The 19472-nt window shown below is 45.2% G+C and overlaps 1 protein-coding gene across 2 annotated transcripts in view; it reads right to left on the reverse strand.

The window, feature by feature from the left end:
- Positions 1-19472, reverse strand: part of HSDL2 (hydroxysteroid dehydrogenase like 2) — a 58462-nt gene that overhangs the window by 14415 nt on the left and 24575 nt on the right. For both annotated transcript variants that reach the window (XM_040361237.1, XM_040361228.1), the window contains exons 6-7: positions 12071-12174; positions 7928-8026 (exon numbers count right to left, since the gene is read on the reverse strand). In XM_040361237.1, coding sequence (XP_040217171.1) covers positions 7928-8026; positions 12071-12174 — 203 coding nt within the window. The remainder of the gene's footprint in view (positions 1-7927; positions 8027-12070; positions 12175-19472) is intronic.

The raw sequence follows: 19472 nt of genomic DNA on the forward strand, positions 1-19472 counted from the left end.
TGACCCCTCCTGACAGGCAGGAACTTCCTCGAACTTCCACCCCACAAGGGGACATGATATGACCCGCCCATGCTGGTAATGGGACATGCTAGCACCACCCCACGGCCCCCTTCTCAGTGACACTTGGAGCCGCTACCCAGTATGAAGGGAGGGAGGAGAAAGATCCCCCACCACCGGACCAACAGGTACGCTGAGGCGTAGCTAAGCCCTCTGAGGGCCTGGACAGTGGCCATGCGGGGGGGAGTTGAGGGGACCTGTGGGGTGATGGGAGGACACCATTGCACTAGGGACCATTGTGATGTTGGGGGAGGGAATGTTGAGCGGTTGCTCGGTGTGGAGGGGGGATCTCTCATTTAGGGAGAATAACTCGGCGGTCTTCCTGTGCCTTATTGGCCGGGACGTGGAGGAGGGGAGCGGTGGTATTTTTTAAAATAAAGGGGAGGGGGAGATAACATGGCTCACCACCACTCTGCCAGTTCTAGTTAGAAACAGCACCACATGCTTAGAGCACAACAGAGGGATCCCCCTCATACGGGGATTAATGACACTTCAAGCTGAGGAAAGAACTAGAATGCCCTGTTGACTTTGGGTTGCTATGTACCATGTGATGCTGTGTTGTTCTGTTCTGCTTGTTTTTTTTTTATATTATGAATAATCTGATGTTATACTACACCTGGAATGTTTGATGACTTAGATTGCACTGTCAACTTGGGCCCCAACATCACCTATGGTCGGGGGGGGGGGCGGGGACCCGGGAGCTCGCTTTTGCAGACCCTGTCCTACCCACCTACCCACTTAGGCCTGCGCTCGGTTCCCAGTTTTTAGCTGGAGAGCGCCTTTAGCTGTTTAGGCTAAATTAGACTCTTTCTCTCTAGCCACACACTCTGTTGGTGGCCTCCTAACTTGAATCCTTCCTTTCCCCCTCACTCTCCTGACACTTCCTACCCACCCGACCCCCTATATCCGAGAGGGTTGACCCCCACCCCACACCTTCCTACCCCCCTCTGACCCAAGGGGACACACCCTCCCCGAGTTCGCGGGCATGGACAGGCTGACTGTGGTGTCATTGAACGCCAAAGGCCTGAACATCCCAGAAAAGAGGAGAATGCTCCTGAGTGATATGCGTCGCTTAGGCGCGGACGTAGTGTTACTACAGGAGACGCATTTTAGAGAAGGGAACATACCTATGCTAAAAAGTAGACACTATCCCACGGTATACCACTCAAACTATGCGGCAGCAAAATCCAGGGGGGTTTCCATACTACTCTCAGCTAGAGTCCCCTGGTCGTATGAGGATGTTAAATTTGACACGGAGGGACGCTTTCTGTTCCTGAAGGGCAGAATTGGACAGGTCCAGGTTACTATAGCGAACCTCTACGCCCCAAACGAGCACCAAGATACTTTTCTGTCCAGACAATTAAAACAGTTAATGCGATACGCGGAGGGACAACTAATTATAGGAGGCGACCTTAACATTCCTTTGATTCCTGAGGAGGACACCTCGACAGGGCTCTCCTCTACCTCCAGAGACTCCCGTAAACGCATACACACACACGACGCTACACTCGGCACAGCTAGTGGACGCCTGGCGTCTTCTTCATCCTGGAGAGAAAGACTACACCTTCTACTCCAAACCCCATGTATCCTATTCCAGGATTGACTACTTCCTGATACCTCACAGACATCTTTCGGCAGTGGAGGACGTGTCGATAGGGTCGATAACTTGGTCCGACCACACACCGGTCACGCTAGTGTATGCCCTGACAGATGCACAGACGGCCCAGACACGTCCCTGGCGACTTAATGAGAGCCTGCTGCAGGACGCTGATACCATGGCAGAGGTGGTAGAGGAGGTGAGACATTACTTTGACTCTAACACCACACAAGACAGCGATGCGGGAGTAGTTTGGGAAGCCCACAAGGCGGTCATAAGTGGGATTCTAATCAAACATGGGGCCAGACTGAAGAGACTGAGAACAGACCAACTCAACAAACTGCTCGTTAAGTTGCAGTTACTAGAAACCCAACATAAACAGTCCCAGACGCCCCAAGTGAACTCTGAACTAAACACCACTCGCACACAGATCACGGATCTGTTACATTTTAAGGCCAAAGCGGCGATACAGATATGTAGGCGACATGGTTACGAATCGGGCAATAAATGCGGGAGAATGCTGGCGCAAGCACTCCGTACACAAAACGCGGCATCATACATACCGCACATAGTCACACGCGAAGGACGAAAGGTTTCCACCCCTCAACAGATTTCCCAGGAATTCAAAAAATTTTATACGAACCTGTACAATCTCCCCCCCCAATCCCAGAACTTGACTCGGACCAGACGACGGAGTATCTGACTTCCTCCAGCATGCCGACCTTAACAACAGAAATGAGAGAAGAGCTGGAAGAGCCAATTACCCTACCAGAGATACAGATGGCACTAAAATCTTCCAAACCAGGGAAGGCCCCGGGCCCAGACGGTCTTACGGCCACATACTACAAGACCCTGCTGCCATCTCTGGGGAGCCATTTGGTGAGCCTGTTCAATGCCTTGGGGACAGAGGGCGCGTTCCATATATCCACTCTGCAGGCGCAAATAGCAGTGATCCATAAAGAGGGTAAAGACCCGGGTCAATGCGGCAGTTATCGACCCATTTCACTGCTGAACACTGACATCAAGCTGTTCACAAAAGTGATCGCCACGAGAATTCAGAAGTATCTCCCTGGTCTTGTTCACCTGGATCAAGTGGGCTTTGTCCCAACCAGGGAGGCCAGGGACAATACGACCAAGGTATTGAACCTGCTCCACGTAGCTAATAAAACAAAGGTCCCCTGTGTTTTTGTAGGGACGGACGCCGAAAAGGCATTCGACCGGGTGAGCTGGAGATTCTTATTCGCCACCTTGAGTCACGTAGGGATAGGTCAGAAAATGATGCGATGGATAACTGCGGCCTATACGAAACCAACGGCCAGAGTAAGAGCAAATGGAACGCTGTCAGACCCATTTCCGATCACGAATGGGACCAGACAGGGATGCCCGCTGTCGCCCCTCCTATTCGCCCTGACGTTAGAACCCTTCCTACGGCAAATACGGCGGAACCCAAATATTACGGGAATCGAGGTCGGAAACAACCAATACAAAGTCTCGGCCTATGCTGATGACATGCTGTTCTCTCTGACTAACCCGTCGTCGTCCCTTCCAAATTTGATGCGTGAATTTGACTCCTACGGCAAACTATCGAACTTAAAAATTAACCTGTCAAAGTCAGAGGCGATGGGGGTGGGAATATCTCAACCACTACTGACCCGACTTAAACAAAGCTTTCATCTAAAATGGACGGACACAGCACCAACGTATTTAGGAACACGGATCCCATCACGACTGTCTAATATATTCCAACTTAATTTCCCTCCATTGCTTAGGACAGTCCAACAACTGTTGAACCACTGGACCGTCGGATTACATTCCTGGTTCGGTAGGTGCAACATTCTGAAGATGTCCATTCTATCCAAATTCGTGTACTTGTTGCAAGCCCTCCCCGTACATGTCCCCTCGGAATTTTTTAGGCAAACACAAGCCGCGTTCGGAACTTTTTTGTGGGCAGGGAAGCGATCTCGGGTAAATAAAGCCATCCTCTCATTACCCAAATCATGTGGTGGCCTAGCCATGCCAAACGTCCGAACGTATTATCATGCAGCGCAGTTAAACCGACTCAGACTGGAATCGACACAGTTCGCTCAAACTTTGGCCACAATTAGAGCAGGCACAATGTGACATTATGCTACGACGTGCTCCGTGGTGCCGTGCCCTACAACAAACAGACGTACAACACCACCCGCTGATAGGGAATACTACAAAGGTATGCGCTAGGCTGTTAGAACAGTACCGCCTGACGTCAGAGACCTCACCGCTACGCCCAATTCTGGGCAGCCCAAACTTTACACCAGGACTTAGAGACGCCAAATTTGCTGCGCTCCGCGAGTCGGGGACTTTTCAAGCCTCACACTTCAGTGAGATGGGTCGATGGAAGACGACGGCCCAGCTGATGGACCAGTCCGGTCAATATCAGCTGGATTTTATGAGAGCCAGCCAGCTGCACCACTTCCTCAGAACCATCCCCCCACCACCCGCCGGGCATACTCTTACGACTTTGGAGGAGATGAGTCGGGGGCGCTACCTCACGCCCTGTCCTTACTACATACGCTACTGGTGACACCCGTAGAAGGGTTTCAGATACCTAGCCTTGATAGATGGGAACTAGACTTGGGCTATCAGCTAACGCCCGCTAAGAGACAGCGGATACTCACATTTACACATAAATCATCAATTTGCACCATGGTCCAGGAGACCAACTACAAACTGCTGACAAGGTGGTACAGAACACCAGACCTATTGCACAAATTGTTTCCGGACACATCGGACCTCTGTTGGAGGTGCCGATCAGACAGAGGGACACTATTACATATCTTTTGGTCCTGCCCACTCCTCAGACCATTCTGGGAGGGGGTAAGGCGAGTTACACAAAAATTCACGGAGCGCGAAGTCCCAGATGACCCAGCGTATTTCCTGCTCCACGCAACCTCTACCCCAACGCGTGTATACAAAAAGTCGGTGGTGCGCCACTTGCTGGACGCAGCCAAGGCCTGTGTTCCACTGTGCTGGAAATCCCCCAACCCACCGACAGTGGCCATGTGGCTGCGGAAGGTGGATGAGATCGGGTGGATGGAGGATCTAGTCCTGTCAAAGCAAGATAGGAGTGAACTCTACTCCCAGACCTGGCAATTATGGACAATATTTAAGTACTCCGAGGAGGGCCAGGCCCTTAGAGGAGAACTACCGCCACCCCCTGGTCAAAGCCTGCCCCCCCCCCCTGGACATGCAGCCCTGACGGCGGAGGCCGCCACGGTGAGAGGAATCGCCAGGCAGTGATGTTGGTCCATGCTCGCGAACCTCCCCCCCCCCCCTAACCCCCCCCCCCCTCTCACTCCCTCACCCTCCACTTATCTTCCTAATCCCTCTACTACTTTTCTCCCTCTTCTCTTTTATTTCTCTATCTCTCTCCTCTTTATCTCTGGACTGCTCACTGAGCAGCACCCAGATTCCTACTTCTGTTTTCCTATATTCTACTACACTTAGAAAAAGGAAATTGTGGAGGACTGGCACACGGTTCCATAGTACCCGGCCGCAGAAAGATACCACAAGAGCACTGATTGGGATGAGATGCCGGTTTTTGAACTGGGGGCGGCGATGCGAGACGGATGGCAAATAGCCTTCCGTTCCGTGCGCTGCTACCCCCGACCGGGAGAGGTATCTCCACAGGTAGCTTAAAAGTTTTCGCAGAACATTTTTATGTAACTGCCATGTTTTGTATGTGTGCCTCCATATAACAACTGTTGTACTGTTTACTAGCTGTGGTCCTTGTGGGCCGGTCTTCTATTTTGTATAAATAAAAAAAAAAAAAAAAAAAAAAAAAAAAGATTGTCAATACAGTGGAACCTTGCATTGCGAGTAACAAGCGTTTTGCAATACGAGCATTGTATTTAAGAAAATCCTAACTCAGTTTGCGAGTGTTGTCTCGCAAAACGAGCAGGATTCAGGCCAAAGCAGTGTGCAGTACCGCGTTTGGCCTGAGGTGGGGGCACCGGAGTCGAGCAGCGCTGTTTGGTAATGCTTGGAAAGACACGGAAATACTCTGTTCCCGAGCCTTTCCGAGGTTTGCCGAGGTGTCCTCTGGCCTTTCAGGCCGTTTCTGAGGCTCTCCGTTGCCCCTCCACCTCTGGCCGCATGTGGTATTGCATGCCTTTGAAGTCAATGCGAAACAAATTATTTTCGTTTCCATTGATTTCAATGGTGAAACTCGCTTTAATATGCGAGTACTTTGGATTACGAGCATTCTTCTGGAACAGATTATGCTCGTAATCCGAGGTTCCACTGTACTGGTAATGCCCAAAATATCCTTGATGCTAGAAGATGATAAGTCTACACTGCTAACCAGGGGATGTTCCCAGGGCATTTTTGAAAATAATCTCAACCAATTCTGATACTAAACAGATTTTAAAAACTGTAGTCCAAAAATATGAGTTTTTCATCATACTTACCTGTAAAATCCATTTGAGTACATCACAGAACACAAAACTGGTTATTATAATAACTACTTGGGTTATATGCCACCTATAGAGGAACGGACGCTGGTAAATCAATCAGAACAATGAAAACAGGAAGTCCTCCCCTATATAACCCCTCCTACACAGGAAGCACTTCATTGTGCTTTTGTAGCAAGCAATAAATTCCCAAAAGAGGGGAGGGACCTCTGTGTTCTGTGATGTACTCTAATTTTCTTTATCGTACATCACAGGACACAAAGCCAGTTATAACTAATTGGGACATCTCAAAGCAATATCCTTGAGGATAAAATATGGATAGGGACGAACTCTGACCCTTAACGGTACTTGAGGCCAATCTTTCCCCTACCGATTAGAGAAAAAAAAAAAGATAGTCGCCCACTCACATATATTTCTGCAGGTGCCACCTCCTGGCTTCACCCCAGCAGCACAGGGATCATATTATCATTAACAATCCTGGCCAACCATTATAAGGGTTTACTTCTGATGTTACACAGAGGTCACCCGACATTCATAGTACACATACTATACCCATATTATATAAGGAAGTGTGTTCCATTGCTCCAGGAAATTTCACCTAGGTTGGATCGAATTGCACTAATACACCAGCACTTGAAACAGCGCCACCACCACTTCTCCTTATTTATTTCAAACCAAAACTCCTTGCTGGGCTTTTTTAGGGGGGGCAGCAGCTAATACACCTCAACCATAGCGCGGATTATACTGTCTTTTAAGGACTACAGGAGTCCCTGGGCAACACACCACACTTAGGGAGGGCACAGTGAGGATTGTTCCCCCCCCCAAATGTTGCACCCGGGGCAAGAGTACCAGATGCCCCCCCCTTTATGCCACTGCAATCCAGGGACAGTGTCCTTAATCCGGGGACTGTCCCCGGAACCGGGGATGTCTGGTCACCCTACTCAAGAGGCCCAGCTGAATCTGCGAGCACATGGCCAACCCTCCACTTCCTGCCTATAAAGAAATAGTGCCCTGTGCTCTCTAGTGGCTGGAGAAGAAATTGCAGCCCATACTCCTAAGAAGTACACAGAGCATGTTTCAAACTGCCCCTAGGGCCTACTGAGAGAAAACCAGACAGTCAGATCTTTTTATAAAGAGAAACTGCAAACAAATGCAGACTTGCCATTCCTGCGGCAGGACGCAAAGTTTGTCATAAAAGACCTTCCGGGAGGGGTCCAATGGCAGCACGCAGCATCTGCAAGTGTCGGACAGATCCATTCTTTGAACTGTCAACACCAGTTGTTGGTATTTCTTGGGCAGCGGACATGTTTTCATTAAGTGACGTTGAGGGCTGCAGTGTGACAGTTTTCCCTCACCACAACCTGAAGAATGCTTTTTTTCCCTCTCCCCCATAGGCTCTGCCCAGGCCAAACCACTGCTCACTGCAAGCCCTGTATTTTCAGAGGAACTGGTTGGCCACTTCACAACTGAAGATGTGCAGAATTCTCTACAGTGCAAACAGTTATGGTGGCAATAACCCATAAAAGGGTTACACGTGTAGGTTATCACCAACAGAATATTGCTAATTTTTTTTGCAGCGGTGCATATGTGAAAATGTGTCCGCCACAGCCTGCCCACTGTGCCACAGTGACCACTTCTTTTGGTCCAACGCCACCATTATGCAATGAACTTTTTGCGTGAGTGGTATTGTCAGAGTTCAACCCTTGTCTGTTTACTTATATGATTAGGATTGCTTGGGTCAATACTGGGTTGCATTGCACACAACTAAATCAACATAAGACAATGATTTAAAATAGATATAAAAAAACAGGAAGTGACGACTTACCTGTTTTAGGCCACAAAGCATTGACAGCAATTTCTCCTTTAAATTCCTCAGCCATCCCCAAAACGCACATAGACATTCCATACTTTGCAATGGTATATGCTAAGAAAATAAAAAAGTAGCATTACAGTGCATGCAAACACAAATAATATGTTGTCTTGACTGCTCTCCTGTTAACGCTATAAGAAGAGTTCATAATATATTACACATACACACACACACACACACACACTGTATATATACAGTATATCTAGCAATAACAAATGTAATAAGGGTTCAAGTATTCACGTTTATTAAATAGTGGTGTCGCGTTCCCTCATGAAATAACATATAAACCTAGATATATGAATGCAGAGAGAATAAATTATATAAAATTATATAGATAAATATATAAAGTTCTGCAAACAAGTGACTACATGTGCAATGATATAAAGTGCAATGATAATAAATGTAATAAGGGTTCAAGTATTTACGTTTATTCAAAAATAGTGGTGTTGCGTTCCCTCATGAAATAACATATAAACCTAGATATATGAATGCAGAGAGAATAAATTATATAAAATTATATAGATAAATATATAAAGTTCTGCAAACAAGTGACTACATGTGCAATGATATAAAGTGCAATGATAATAAATATTCAAGGGGAGCGGTGGCTCAACGCGATTGGCACTGCGCTGACAAGCCATTCACCTCTGCAGCTAGGGGTTCGGATCCCGGTCTCAGCTACATGTGAATTGAGTTTGGTGGTCTCAACCCGACTCTCGGTGGGTGTGCTATGCGAGGTAAGCCTGCACTTAGTAGGCCCACCCCCCTCCCACAAAAACCACCACACTTACACGCACTCGAAATTGGGTTAACATGCACGCACTTTGACCACGCGGTCTCTAAAAAGAGAGGCGAAGGACTAACTGGGCTGGTTGAGCTAGCTAGATCCTCTCACTCCCTTATAGGGAGTCCCTCTGCCCCGTTGGGCTTCAAAGCGGAGCAGGTAGGGCTGGCTGTGTGGGAGGACCCCCTCACACACCCACCATTGCCACCCGGGGCATGGAGAAAGGTGGCAGATTGCCTCTGGGGGAGGCCTGCCTACTCCCGACTCCTGCAGTCCGGCTCCTCTCTCTCGAGTACACGCACAAAATACACTAAAAAAAAAAAAAAATATTCAAAACATTTGAATAAAAAACAATGCATGAAGAATTAGAGACAAATGGAAATAAAGTCCATTGTGAGTGTAGCAAAAGGTGCTAAAGTGCTGGCTAATCTCATAAGGGGAAAATCACATATAACATATGGAAATAAAGTCCATTGTGAGTGTAGCAAAGGGTGCTAAAGTGCTGGCGAATCTCAGAAGGGGAAAATCAATTCCTCTGGATCCAGAGTGTAGTGTTGCTGGTGCTCTGAAACAGTAACAGGTGGCACTGTGACTTCTGCGAGAGGTGGCTCTTCGGTGTAAGTAACACCCGTGGGTGTACTACCTTCTTACCTTACTGCTGTAAGGTAAGCAGCATTGAAAGGTATGGTTGAATGCTAGGTCATTCGAAGTGGGGAAGGGGATTCCTTCCTTCCCAAGCGTTTCCAGTAATGTGTGGATGCGGGATGGGGGGGCCACTCAGGGGCTCGAGTATGGATGGAGAAATAAGAGAATACAGAGCCTCTTGGTGTAGTACGTTTGGCGTTTTAAAATTCACTATTTATTTAGATAAAAAAGGTACTCACATTTCAAATGATGTAAAGTGCATTGCATAAAAACGAGCAGCGAGCTCACTTCCGGTGTCCGTATGCCTGCGTCCTGCGCGTTACATCACTCTTACGTGACTTCAACAGGGATACGGTGGACGGAAGTGTTTATATAGTGTATGTGTCACATGTAAAGCTTATCGGCCATTTTCTTGAAGACCTCCTATTGAGGCATGGGAGCTGCCATTTTCTTGGTGTTTATTATTTGGGCTACGGCCGCGGCCATTTTGTTGTGGACAAGGAGAGCAAAAGATTTAAGTCTGAAAGGTTTAAGTAATTATAACTGCTGCCACAGGTAAATCAACACTTGAGACTAAGGATGAGCTCCAGTCTGCACGGCGCTGTGCTAATCACAGCCAGGGAGACATTGTCCCGATGCTCGGCTGCAGCATCGGGCCTGGCGGGCTCTGCACGTGTACCATGCGAACACGCTGGAGCTCATCCTTACTTAAGACTATGGAAGGCAATCTAACAAGTGCATATACATGTGTGGGAGGATAATTGTGACACGGCAAACGAGTGAACCGACACTCTAGCCTGCTGACAATATTATGTCAGGATTACACAGACACTCGGGCATGTTTGAATAAATTAGTCATGTGTAAAAACAAAATAGAGTAAAATTGCATATAGACCGAATAAAAGAATAAAATGTAGAATAAAAAATATATAATAAATGGAATAGATAAATCGGACCCCGGAAATGATGTTCAAGGCAAGGGAACATGTTGGTAGTAATATTAAAAATAAATAAAATATATATAAAATGTATAAAGGAATAAGATAAAAATCTATAGCATAGGCTGGGAAGAGGTATAAATATAAGGTCATCCTAAAAGGTTAAAAGGGAGAATGGTATCTGCTGGGAACCCTAAAAAGGTGGAGAATCCTTAAAAAAACAAAAAAAAAAATGCCATTTCTATTTGTTTCTAATTCTAAACGCATTGTTTTTTATTCAAATTTTTGAATATTTATTATCATTGCACTTTATATCATTGCACCTGTAGTCACTTGTTTGCAGCACAGCAGCACTTTATATATATATATATCTATATCATTTATTCTCTCTGCATTCATATATCTAGGTTTATATGTTATTTCATGAGGGAGCGCAACACCACTATTTGTTTGTTTTTTTGTGATGCTTTCGTGGGTAGTGTTTGACCCTTACGGTGTTTGCAGCACCCTTGAGCAACTCTATTTACCCATAATAGCGCAGGAATACCCCCGTTTTACATATATTCATGTTTATTATGCAACTTACTGTTTTAAGGCACCCACTTTAAAATATTTGACTTAAAGCGTTTGTTACCCCAACACTTCATATGTGCCTGCTGTACCATGTACTTGTATGAGAATGTATCCTGTTCTCTTTGTATTTCTTCCTGGTGTTCCTGCCAGTTCCTCTGCTTTCATGTTAAAAAAGGAACTGACCACACTAAGCAGGAGAGCACACTGTGGTAAGTTCTCTAGTTATGCTGGGAACTCAGCGTACTTTCCTCCAATGATCAGACCTGTCCTGTCCTGACATGCCCCTGCATGTCAGGACAGTCATGCACAGTCATTCACTGGGAAGCTCTGTGTACTTCTGCTTCTCCTCCTCCCCCCCACCTCTTATACAGCTGAGGACAGAGGGGATTTGAATATATATATATATATATATATATATATATATATATATATATATATATATATAAAAAAATACATTATAAATCATTTTTTTTTATATCTATACAAAAAAGTTTTGCCTTTCGTTTCTATTTTAAACTGAATGGGTTGCTTTACAAGGTGATTGTTTACAATCACTTTAACAGTTTTTCAATTTCCATTTTTTATGGATGATGAAATCATACAGGACACTGCCAAAGCTATTACAGAGTATTACTATTACTCTGTACAGTAATCAGTGATTAAGACTTCTGTTTTAAAAAAAAAAAAAAAAAAAGAAACTTGCCCTGTGCATTGGTTTTGCACAGAGCAGCCCGACCCTACGCTTCTTGGGTCCCTCGCCAGCACTCCTGGCTCCTCCCCCCTGCCAAGGGCCTCTATAGCAAGCCACTTGCTCTGGGGGTACTCGTGCGTGCTCGCTCCCGAGCCTCCTCTGGGTGTTTATAAGACACAGAGTGTGTCTTGGCCCCACTCCGTTTCCTCTTTACTGGCTGTGATTGACAGCAGTGGGAGCTGCCGTCTCTGAGCCAAAGAGGAAAAATATGGCCGATAGAGCATCTGCTCTCGTGCACATCATCGCTGAAACAGAGATTGGGCTCAGATAAGTCGGGGGAGGGGCGGGGGATTTGAGCAGCACATCAAAAACATTAACTGAATGCATTCAGGCAAAAAAACTTCAAGCTTTAGAACCACTTCAAACAATTAGTACAATATAAAATAGTCACAAACTCTATAACTTACCACAGTGATTCTTAAACCAAATTGGATTCAAGTTGAGTGGAGGACTAAGGTTTAGAATGTGTGCCACTTTACTTCTTTTTAGGTGTGGGATGCACACTTTTGATCTGAAAGGAGATTACAATTCAGGGTGTGAAAAGCAGGGTAGTGGCTATCTGTAACCTTATTTATCAAAAAAAAAAAACATGTTTGTTTTTCTTATTATTAACATGCTGATGAGGAGATAAGGGAGGAACCCTAAAAAAATAAACTTGAAGTATAACTATAGTAATTGAAGGGATGGTTGGGAACTCAGGATGACATCCAAAATATATTATTTCTTTATTAAGTAAACATGGACATGACTAAGGACTAACTTCCGAAACGTGTAGGCCGTTTTACAGCGTTGTACATGTTTACTCAAGAAATACTATTTTGGATGTCATCCTGTGCCGACCATCCCTTTTCTTCCTCTGGAATGTTGAAGGTGTCAACAGCCTCAGGGTCTGAGCACAGGGCAGAACTTATGTGGAAAGGTTGTAACATCGATACACCTGTTTTGCTGTCAAGTAAAACTATGGTCCAAATAAAAAAAATTACATAAATGATGCAGTCATTCAATAGAATTAACACACAAGTTATTCAATTTTGAATTTCCTTTAACAGACCAAGCTGTCCAGCAAAACTAGCAGTTAGATGGTTGCAACAGATCATTTATAGTGATACTAAACACACACGGTTTAATTAATATTGTCCCTTTTATTTCTGGATGAAGGTGGCACTGTAATTATTTGAATGAAAAATAAATCAAACGTACCTTTTTTCTAATTGATATACAGCTGTCACATGACCCAGCTATTTCCCAGCCTGTCTGCAGGGAAACATAAGGAGGAGGAGCTTCTAGTCCTCTGCTGCTGATCACATGTTCAAAAGAAACTCCAGTAAGAATTTGAGGTTAATTATATACATAAAACCGAGGGCAAAATATATTTTTAATTACAGTAAAACCTTGGTTTGCGAGAATAATTTGTTCCAGAAACATGCTTGTAATCCAAAGCACTTATATCAAAGCATTATTTTTACAGGGTATAAAAGAGAAGAGAGGCACCTCTAAGTGTAGCAATAAGTTGCTAAATGTTGTACCTTCATTAAATGTACCGTATTTATCGGCGTATACCGCGCACTTTTTTGCCCTGAAAATCAGGGCAAAATCGTGGGTGCGCGGTATACACCGATACCCGCGCCGAGTTTTGAATACTGCGCCGACATATACCGAGCGCAGTACACTCGGGTATAGTCGGGCAGTCTCGGCTCCTTCCGCGCTCACGTCCTGGATGTACAGGACGTCAGCGCGAGAGTTGCCGAGCATTGCCGACAATACACGAGTGTACTGCGCTCTGTATATGTCGGCGCAGTATTCAAACTCGGCGCGGGAAACGAGCGGGGAGGACACCGCAGAAGGACGCCGGACCCGACGAAGAGGACACCCGAAGCCGCAGACGGATGCCGGACCCGACGAGGCCGCCGATGGACGCCGCGCAAGACACCAAAACTGTAAGTACAAAAAAAAAAAAAATTTCCCACAGGATTCGGGGCAACTTTAGGGGTGCGCGGTATACGCGGGAGCGCGTTATACCGCGATAAATACGGTAACCATATTGCTACACTTAGAGGCTCCTCTCCCTTTTTAATTTTTTTCTCCTTCAGTTATGACATGACATATTTAGCCAAACAAACCCATCCTCGATTTTAAAAACCTCCGTCAGGACTCTATTATACTACAGGAGGACTATTGGGTGACTTCAATAGGGGCCCATCCCGCTTTTGCTGGGCACAGAGAAGAAATATCCGGCCGGGCAAGGCCAACACCAAAACCACCCTTCTACCCGGAACACCCTTCCTATACACCAGCCCTCAAAATTTCACTCGCCTGCTCGCATTTTGTGAGTAAATTTTGAGGGCTGGCGAGTGTGGGCTGCCTGGGAGCAGGGGGGGCGAGCAAGGAGAGGAGAGTCGCGTTGCCGCTGCAGCTGCTGCTGTCCCCACCGCCTGTTTGTTAATAGCGCTGGGAACATTACAGGTTTCAATTCAATAGCTATGTTCCCCCGCGGCGCGTGTCATATACAGCGCCTCCCGCTTTTACGGGCACTTTTTTCATAGACAGATCACCCATCATGTCTATCAAAGTTTCCCGGACAAGGGGGAGGGGTTGTATATGACGCTCGCGGCGGCGGCAGCTATTGATTTGAAAGCTGTAATGTTCCCCACGGTTTGAACAACACGGCGGCTCCCGCTCCTCTCCTACCCTACTCAGCACAGGTAGGCTGCAATGTGGGGGGGACTCCTGGCTGCAATTGTGGGGGGGGGGGGGGGGACTCCTGGCTGCAAAATGGGGACACATGCTGCATTGGTAGACATGGGCAGGCTGCATTTTTGGGCACGGATAAAGTTGTTAATATTTATTTTTATAAAACATTTAAGTGCCATTTCATGAGATTTATGAGGGCATGTCTAGGGGTGGGATTGGGGGCGAGACATGGCAGGGGTTGGACGGGGCAACTGGTGGCGAGTACGCCTTGAGGCCTGGCTAGTAGCTCAGGACTTGAAATTTTGAGCCCTGCTATACACAATGTTTAGAAGTGTAGTGAAGTAGCTGTGAAGTAGCCACCGCAGATTCCAGCAGCATAGTCACATTAGGGATCTGGGGGGGGGACCTCCAATGTAGGAAGGACAGCTGCGCGGCAAGGAAATAGGATCGTAAGTCCGGGACGGCCAATACCCCCATTGTAACAGGTATCAGTAAAACCATGGACACTCTGGGAGAATGAGATCCCCACAGAAATCCCACCACAGTGGAATCTATGCTCCTGAAGATCCGTTTTGACACAGACAGACGAGATCGAGAGAATATACAAAAATGTTAAATAGGTTTATCGACCCATCACCATAAGTGGTAGCGTCTGCCATTTTTGAAACTTCTCCTGAAGAGTCCCTATACTCTGTGCCAAATTGAGCTCCAGGAACCTAGAGATGGAACCTAGAGATGGGGAGCTGCACTTGAATCCCCAGATATTTAAAAGACCCAGACAGGGGAATGGGGCAGTCAGCAGGAACTGCCACATTTCCAGCAATAGGAAATAGGGACAACATGGCCTGAAACCCAAGTCCCCAAACTCCTGAATCAGCGCGAAGGCCGCTGAGAGAGATGGACCTGGATCTTGCAGATATAGTAGCATGTCATCCACATACAATGAAATGCGTTCCTCCACCGTCCCACTCAAAGACCAGAAGAGGTATCACTAGACCGTACCTTAGCTGCAAGGGGCTCTATGGCCAGGGCGAACAGGAGAGGAGACAATGGGAACCCCTGTCTAGACCCACGAAAAATAGGAAAGGGCTCAAAGATAATACCATTAACCTGCAGTCTCACCAAGGTTTCAGTGTATAATAGTTTATAATAGTGTATAATAGTTTCACCCAGGAGATAAAAACAGGGCCAAACCCATAGGATTCCAAAAGACGAAACGAGTAAGGCCACTCCACCGAGTCAAAAAGCTTTCTTTGTGTCTAAGGAAGTCACCGCCCGTATCCTGAAGTTGTCGTGCCTAGCCTGAAGGTTCAGAAAGAGTCTCCTGACATTCATCTAAGCGCATCTACCTGGGATAAATCCCAGTTAATCCACATTCACAAGCATTAGGATAACTGCCTGCAACCTCCCCGCTATAAATTTTAGCCCGAATTTTTGTGTCCACGTTCATCAATGAATAGGAGTCACACATCCTAGGCTCCTTCCCCCCTTTTGTGATCAGAATCACCAGAGCTCTCATGGAAAGTGGCAATCTACCATTCGATCTGGCCGAATTAAACACTCTCAACAGACAGGGTGCTAAACTATCACCAAAAGTGTCGTACCACTCCAAAGGGAGACCATTCAGACCAGGAGACTACCAGGGAGCAAAAGAAGAGATTGCCCCCGCAACCTCCTCCAAAGTAATACCTTTTTCCAGGATAGCACGGTCTTTATTAGTCAATACAGTAAGATCAATCATATTAGTTATGTCCGATTAGTAGTTGAACACCCAAAGAGATTTGCACCTCATCCCAAACAAATATGATGGGAAAGAAGGGATTTTGACGTTGCATATTACAAGCAATGATGAGAAAAAAAATTAGCATCATAGAATTTTTTTTTAATAAGTATAAAGTTAAAAAACATAGGCAGAGGCAATATTGTCCATAAATAAGCAGCGATTCACAGAAAAAGTGGTCATACAAACAGGTATATATTGAAAATGGCAGATTTGTATATTATCCCAACATGTTTCGCTTGATAGCTTCATCAGGGGATATGCAAATTATTCGGACAATTCATGAAACCCGCTGTAGGGTCCACCAATATTAGCCACTGCCAAAATTTGGGAACTAAGCCCCAGAAGGGAGTCCTGCGTGGTCACATAGGACACACAGTGACAGTTTAAAAACAGATTATGCAAAGCATGGGGCGGAGGGCAACTTTGGTTACACAGTGAGTGATAGGTTAAGGCGAAATATATCACTCAGAAATATGATGACATAGTAGAAAAGTGACCCTCCGGCTCTGGCCAGATTACCTGTAATATGCACTGTCAAAATCCCTTCTTTCCCATTTGATACAGTAAGATCAATATTTGATAAATATGTCTCCAATGCATCCCCTTCCCCGGAGGCTCGCGATTAGTGACACTTTAACACGGTCAGGGGTGCTCACAATGGTTCGCTTCTATCCATTTAGCTCCCAAAATAAAAATAAAGTTTCTCTAACTGCCTAAAAAGTGTTAGATGGAGTTGGGATTTAATCTGCTAGTTAGATGAATACATTTAGATGAACATCACATAACACTACCTGCTCCACCGGTTGACAATTCTGCAGCCAAAAAGCAAAATTGCAAGGTGCCAAAGACACTCAGCACACAGCGCTCGACTCAATGTAATCAAAGTATATTATTCACGCCTGCTTGAAGACGTTAATTTTACGAAACGTACGTCGTGGCACAGCCTGGTCACGTGTACTCCCTACGTCACATCCGGCAATCTGGCTTGAGCTTCCGACTGGTGAAACGCACACCGTCGAGGAAGTGGAGGAACCACAAGTGCTTTTCCTTACGAGTCTGCAGCCCCAGTGCCGGGTTGGGCACCTTTTAATGTAAGCGGCCATTTGGCCTTTTTTGTTCTGTCATTTTATTATTTTATTAAATGGTTTGCACTATGGAAGTTTTGGCTTTTTCATTCCATGTTCCATCTCTGCAATGGAGGTCTTGAGCCAATACCCACATCTCCCGTTTATGGCCAAGTGTGCAGGCACGCTCCTGCTAAGCGCATAAGATCTTTTTCTAATCAAAAAGATCCATTGAGTCTGGTAAGCACATTGCCCTTCTGTGCACTTTGGATGTCTTATCCTTGCGTATGGTGAAGGAACAAGTTTGCACTGTCTGGACAATAATCCTTTTACAGCAAGATTTTGTTTTTTTGTTGGTGGATGGATTTTGGAAATTAATCACATTTTTTTTCAATTGGGACAATTTCTCTTTTTTGCTTTGTATATTTTTCCTTAGAAAGAGTCAAACACTTTATTTATGGACTTATATTATGTGTGCAATACTTTTTGGTGATTTATTTTAAAGATTTATTACCACTAATTGTTTATCACTGGTTTATCCACTTGGGAGAATTGTATGATTTGTATTTTTCTCACTTTAGTAAATTTAATATTTATGAGTGTTTTTTATAATCACTTTCTAGCGCCCTCCTTTTTCACTTATCACTTCGTAGTAAGAATTAAATGTTTTACTATTAGAGAAGCAGCTTAATAATTTAATTAATCACTTTTAGATAATTGGCGCGGATTTATTCTTTTTAAAGCGGGGGTTCACCCTAGAATAAAAAAAAAAAAAAAATTTATTCTATCATAAAATTCGGCATCGTAGCGCGAGCTACAGTATGCCGGTCTTACATTTTTTATCCCCGTACTCACTGTTTAATCCGACCTAGACGATTCCGTCTGCCCACGGGGAATGGGCGTTCCAATCCAGACGGAAAGTGATTGACGGCCGGCTCTGGCGCGTCACGCTTCTCCGGAAATAGCCGAAATAGGCTTGGCTCTTCACGGCGCCTGCGCATAGCCTGTGCGCAGGCGCCGTAAAGAGCCGAGACCTACTCCGGCTGTCTACGGGGAGAGTGACGTGCCAGGGCCGGCCGTCAATCATCCTCCCTCTCCATAGGCACGCCCATTCCCCGCGGGAGCCGAAATCTTTAATGGAGGAGTACACAGTGAGTACGAGGGTAAAAAAATCGGGACAGGCATACTGTAGCTCGCGCTACAATGCCTGTCTCGATGGAAAAATGATGCAAGTGAGGGTGAACTACCGCTTTAAAGTGTATTATAAAGACTTGCAAGAGCCTAAAATATATATGATATAAGATGTTCAAACACAAAGCAAAGACACAACAACAAACAAAAAAACTGTACAGGTGGGGGGCCCAAAATAATAAAATTATCATTAGATCTGCTGCTGCATGCCATGGAGGGGGAACTCAATCTGTGAAAAACAAAACAAAAGACGGAGGGAGGAACACAGTGCAAAATCCACAGTGCAGGATCATCAATAAAATGCTTCATTAAAAACAAGGTATACTGTTCACACTTCACAGTGTAAATACTTCACAAGCAGAGGAGCATAGGAAACTGCTGGAAGAATGAGAACATGGTAGCTGTGGTACCATCCAATCACCCTGACCATGGGGCGTAGGCGAGGATGAAAAAGTGGCTTTCATAAAGTACTTCCCTGACAAATTTTAGATCAGTTGTTTTATTTGGACTTTAAACTATTTAGTTGCTCTGCTCATAGTTATATCAGATCAGACTCAGACTGAAGATACCCTTTTTTATTCAGTATCCCAGCTTATTGAAAATGGTGTTTGAAGCATTAGACATTTAAGACAGAAATTAAGAATTTAGGGATACGAAAGTAGGTGTGTGGGGGTGGGGGTTGTGCGTGGCTAAGGGACAGTTTTTCTATATTTAAATGTATGAACTTGTGTAATTTTCTCATTGTACATGAAGACCATTTTACTCTGCCCATACGGCATTTATAACAGTTGCTGTCGTAGATGAATAAAACTGATATTAAAATGGAGCAATATTTTTTCAGGCTATAAAATTTTTATTATTTGTCAAGGCCTGGTGTGAAACCATTTTCTTTATTTATGTCCCATCTGCATTACTATTCAGAATTATTTCACTTGTCAAGTAATTTGTTATGAGAATACTTTCAATAAAAAAAAGTAGAAGCTCTGCCTAGTGCCTCCCAGCCATTTTTACAATATTGTACTGAAAGAGATTTGTAATGGAAAGCAGCTGCTTAGAGGCAACCATGTGCATCATCGCTGC

The sequence above is a fragment of the Rana temporaria genome, chromosome 1, assembly GCF_905171775.1.
Source record: "Rana temporaria chromosome 1, aRanTem1.1, whole genome shotgun sequence".
Lineage (NCBI taxonomy): Eukaryota > Metazoa > Chordata > Amphibia > Anura > Ranidae > Rana > Rana temporaria.